General features: G+C 34.6%; 1 protein-coding gene across 1 annotated transcript; it reads right to left on the bottom strand.

Moving 5' to 3' along the window:
- Positions 1 to 1,070: 1,070 nt before the first annotated feature.
- Positions 1,071 to 5,221, bottom strand: LOC148872276 (alpha carbonic anhydrase 4-like). Its single transcript, XM_088971546.1, has 7 exons — positions 5,080 to 5,221; positions 4,308 to 4,525; positions 4,007 to 4,113; positions 3,727 to 3,829; positions 3,152 to 3,310; positions 3,013 to 3,066; positions 1,071 to 1,534 (listed from the first exon to the last, which is right to left on the bottom strand). Exons 1-7 carry the CDS (start codon positions 5,171 to 5,173, stop codon positions 1,445 to 1,447), a joined length of 825 nt encoding a protein of 274 aa, XP_088827672.1. The 5' UTR covers positions 5,174 to 5,221; the 3' UTR covers positions 1,071 to 1,444.
- Between the last annotated feature and the right edge of the window lie 361 nt (positions 5,222 to 5,582).

Genomic DNA, 5,582 nt, shown 5'->3' with positions numbered 1-5,582 from the left:
AAATAAATTTGCACTAATGCAATATGATGATGCAAATGATCCAAGTGTAACTTCTGACCTATTTTTATTTCAAAATTGAGCTTATTTTGTTTGATTGCAATACAAATAAAGTAAACTAAAACATGAATCAAAATAAATTAAAACCCAAAACAGAATTAAACAAGAACTTGTATATTTTACATTTGCACTCCCATTAATTTATATTAGTGCAAATAAAATTACACTGCAACCAAACACAGCCTAACTGGCAAACTCGGGACGAATTGTTGGTTCCAGCCATCGAAGAGTCTCCAGTGGTTGCTTCATGACAAATAGACAAACAAAAGGAAGATCAAGAAACAACACCATACTTTTGCAATTGCTACCTGATAAGCCCATTCTTGCATACCAATTGTAACACTTGCTTCTCAAGGTAATTATTCTCCTCCATCAATTAATTTGTTCATTGCAGTTAATTTCCTATTCACAGCCTGTAATTGAGGAGCCTCTTTCAGCAAGAGGCAGTTTTACAAGTTTCTCTGTTCAATTGGGGCAACCTGTAGTGGGAAAGATCAAAAGAGGTTGTTATTTTCTTATTACTGATACCAATGGTTCACTATGGATTCGTCAAACATAACGGCATTTTAGATGGATAGGGGAGGTTTAAGTCCTTTACCCTTTTTTGTCTTCTTTGCCAAGGCTGCATTTGGCATTCCTTATTTTATGGATTTATGCTTTTTGTAGGGGTGGCCACGAGCTGAGTTCTTCATGAGCTACTCGAGCTCGGTTTATGAAAAGCTCAGCTTGTGAGGTTTGCGAGCCAAGCTCGAATATATATAACAAAAATATAATAATTCTTAATTTTTTAAATATCAAATAATTTTTTATATATATATATTTTATTTTCATACAACATCTTCTCTCAAATCGAGCTCGAGCTCAAGCCTTATAGTACTTTGGTGAGCCGAGCTCGAGCCTCATACTATTCGTCTCGGCTCGGCTCAAATCCACCCCCTACCTTTTTTTCTATTTAAAACTCGATGTTCATAAGGGTATTTTAAATGCTAAAAGGAGATAAATCCTTAAAATAAGGAATGCCAAATGCAGCCTAAAACTCATTATTTAGTTTTAATTTACAACTCATTGTACATGTCTTATTTGTAACACATCGTGATTCATAGACCAACACCTTTGGTAAACTATTTGAAGGGCTGATGATCATGGAACTAACTAATCCCTAAACTTTCAAATATTCTATTTGGAGAGCAACCTTATAGGGAATGTTGGACGTGCTTATCTACTTATCTGCACCCCAAGAATAATGGTAAAGCCATGTTCTAGTTAATACTTAATAGATAAATTTTCTCTTTTGGGTAGGAAAAAAAGAAAAAAGATTATAGTGGAATTATTTTTACTGATATAGTGATGATATAAAGACACCATTATTTGCTATCAGCTTCTCAATCTATGGAGAACCTCCATTAACCCTTGGTCTATATAACAAAACTGTTCTCCCGTTTTTCTGTTGAATGGGCCTCGCATTTTCTTCGTAACCCTGAGCAAGAAACCAAAATGATCAAATTTGAATTAACAAATAACTAAATATACATATAAAAAGAGAAAATCAACAATAAATATAATGCACATTCTACCGCAGAAATTTCTATGGCACTAGTACTGTGAAATGTACCTAGAGCCATAAATGTTGTTTTGCACTTGTAATATTTATCTAGGTAAATTTCTGAAACCTCCTCTGAAATTTGGTAATTGCAATAAATTCTACTTAATTTCTAACACAGTTGCAAGTATACTTAAGGTTCAAAATTTTGATACCATATGCTTTGTATTGGCATATCTTATCGTACTGGTGGATTCACAATGCGCCTATTCACAATGCTTTGTATCGGCATATCATATCGCACGTTAATTTTTTAAGTACCAATACGTCCCTCCCGATACACATGGGCGTATTGATATTTTGAACCTTGAGTAGACTCTCTCTGTTAAAATCCTCTAACAGGAGGCACAAAAATGTCCAAAATACCCAAAACACAGTTGCAGCTTTACATTGAAAAACAAATCAATTTTGGAAAAAGAGATTGGAAGTGTTTGGGGCAACTATTGATATGAAGAGAAAATTTGAAAAATAAACATATTCGCTAAAAGTAATTGCATGGGTATTTGGACATTTTCATGCCTCTTATTAGAATATTCTAACAGAAAGGATCTACTTGCAATTGTGTTAGAAAGTACAAAGGAGGTGATTGCCATTAGTAAAATTTTAGGGGAGGTTTCAGCAAAGGTCAGAAACTTCACACGAGGTTTCAATTCATCGGTTTATTAATTTTGTAATTTTGTAAATGTTTGATGAGAAACATTACAAATTTACAATGTTCATTGTGCAACATTGGTACCATAAATTTTCTCTTTTTTTTTTTCTTTTTTTTTTTTGAGAACAAGTTTAATATCATTAGAAGAGGGAAAATAAAAAGTGTGTACAACAAGATGCAGTACACAGGATTTACAAAAAAGTGAGAATTGCTCTCATCATTATCATCATCCAAGCCTTATCCCAACTATATTGACTTGTTAATATGAATGTTTCGGCATTCCGTTCCTTTTAATGCCAAATCCATTGTCAAATTATGGGCACTTAAATTATTTCTAACTACTTCAACCCATGTCCTTTCTAGTCTACCCCAAACCCTTCTAACCCCTTGGACTTGCAACAGATCGGTTCTTCTTACCTGAATTGCTGGTGGTCTCTATGCATGCAGCAAACCATTTTAGTCTACTTTCTTTCATTTGTAAGAGAATTGCTCTAATACAGTAATTTGCTCCTTATAAATTCCAAAATTTAGTTTTGAAATCTCATTTGTCAGGTTCATGTTGTTTCAATACTTTTATCACAAAGATTACTAATCAATGCTGGGAACTTTTCGGTGCCCATACATATCTCCACATGATGCATGAGTGCATGACTTAATCCTTACTACCCTGCTATCTATCTTTTGTGGGCTTTCAGAAACTTACATCATCAACAGCATCCCTTAAAGCCCTCACTTGCTCCCTTGAAACTGTTCTCACCTACAAATTAAGTGACTCAAGGTTTTTAAGTGGACTGTGATGGATGTTTCTGAAATCATAAGAAAAAATTTGAAGGCATCAATACCTTCTTTTCTATGGTCCAGATGACTCCCTCTGTGCATGGGGGAACTGTGAGAGAGCCCATATATCTATAATATTTTCTGCTCCCAAACTTTATATCACCAGGATTTATAATCCCCAGATCTTTTTCTTCTGATCCAACTGAACCAATGGAAGCAATAATCTGCAAGTAAAAAACATAACATGTGAGGAAAAACATCTAACAATATCCAACATGTCTAGATGCATGGTGAATTTGACTTGACATGAACCAGTGGATGACTAACCACAACCAGGTATAGAACATAACCAAGTTGGGTGTTTCCACTTGGTTGATTCTTGACTGCTTCTGTTAGTACCAATCTGCTCCAATCTTCTAATAGACAGACCCAAAATGGAACCAGACCTCAATTTCTTCAATCTTAATTGTGCAGAACTGATAAGGCCAATGGCTCATTGGTAGCCTTCTGTAGTTTTTGTTTGTAAGAAAAGAATTTCCATGTCAACCAAGTATGCAATCTGACTCTTTCTGTAGTCTGTGCCTGTACTTGAGTATGCATACAAGGAAGAAAATAAATTAAGAAAATCTCAACACACTACCTTGTCCAGGAAATGATCATGCCTGCCATATTTGTAGGTAATTCCAATTACAGCAATCCCTCCACAAGAATTTATATGAACCATGTGAAGCTCCAGCTTGTATCTGCAAAAGAAAATGAAAAATGGAGAGAACTATGTCACATGTTTCCTTTAGTGGAAAGCAAAAGTAGTAAACAAAATTACAAAAAACAAAAAGAATCTTATTTTCTTTTAGTAAACCAAACAAAATCTTCAGTGGAATTGGTTTAACTTGATAGATACTTCAACTAAAGAAATCAACCTTGAACCATTGAAAGTATGTTCAGAAGGTGAATGCCAGTGACACTGCTTTAGGCTGTAATTAATCCCATTTATATTGATCTTTCCTGCATCTCCTTTCCATTCAATCTGATCATAAGAAATTGCTCATTATTTCGATACTATCAATTGAAAAGAAAAGCTCACAAACATACACAGACAAACACACTCTTTGGTGCATTGACGGATGAGAACATGCATTGATTAGATGGAAGAGATTGCATTACTGCAATTATTAAGTCTGAGAGTGAAGACAAAGTGAACAAATAAGAGCTTTTACCTACCATAATGTCGTGCCCCCTATTCTTCGCTGCAGCAGGGGCTGGTTGGTAATCCCTCTTCAATCTTCCTAAACCAGAAAAAACTTGCACTCTCTCGTGGAGAAGATCAATAGGAGATTGCATTTCTCCTTTTTTACAAATTTTCCAATCTGATTGGATATCGCCCCAATGCTCTGGCCCTCTCTCACTTCCTTCCTTATAAGTAAACTCGTGCTCATCCTCTGTAATTTTTTTAGTCATTCATTAAAAATGTTGAATAACATAATCGAAGAAAGAAAAAATTTGGATGGAAACAGCATGAAAAAGAAAAAATGGATCAAGAGTGAAATGGCTGTTCATCTGATCTTGATTTCAGAGGATATAAACAGCCTAAATGGATAAGAACGAATTGGGTTCAGATGTGAGCACATTTCAGATGGGTAATTGATGAGAATAAAAGAAGAAACAGAGAATGCTATCGATCAGAAAAGTAACAGAAAATTCTAGCTACCCCAGATGAGTAGACAAATCAAATCACAGGAAACGCATACTGGAACAAGGAAAGAATAACAGAAAAAGGTAACATCGGGTAGCTTTTAAGGAATGAAATGAATTGCAGACCAAAACTCGAATGAAATGCAAAACTACACCACAACCTCTTGAGTGAAAATAAAAACAGAATTATCTAAACAATCATTATACCAGTTTGAACAAAGCATATGTTCTCTGAGAAACAATATGAGCTGAAAATGGCACAGAACAAGATTTTCCGTTTAAGATGATGCTTGTGACTTACCCTGTTCAGTTGCAGAAGCTCTGCAAATGGTTGAAAGAGATGAAAGAAGGAGACAAGTGAGGAGGACGAAGAGAAAGTTAGTTTTGTTTAACATGGCTTAGCTTTTGATTTCCTGTCTGTTTTGAGAGGTAGTAGTGAGAGTGTCGAGAAGAGCGACAGAGCGTCTGATTTATAGGAGCGGAAAGGATGTCTTGATTTGGTACTTTCCTTCCATCATTTGGCTGTGATCCGAAGTGATAGAATTACTAAAATAACCCTAACATATAAAATTGGAAGAGAAAAATACTAAAATATTCTTAAAAATTGCATATTACACTCCTAACTGAGCTAACTCCTAAGAAAACGGTTTCTAGTTTGGTCAAGTGGCAGGCAATATTTAAAAAAAAACGAATTTTGGGTATATCAATTTAAATAAAATGCCATGTCAGTTTAATAATGACCAATATAAATACGGTTAAATATTGACATATTTTTACTTTTTTTTAATTATATTGAAAATGAAA

Source organism: Nelumbo lutea, chromosome 2, assembly GCF_056320005.1.
Source record: "Nelumbo lutea isolate HS-2025 chromosome 2, American lotus-T2T, whole genome shotgun sequence".
Classification (NCBI taxonomy): domain Eukaryota; kingdom Viridiplantae; phylum Streptophyta; class Magnoliopsida; order Proteales; family Nelumbonaceae; genus Nelumbo; species Nelumbo lutea.
The sequence above is the reverse complement of the archived record's forward strand: the minus strand, read 5'-3'. Positions and strand labels throughout refer to the sequence as shown.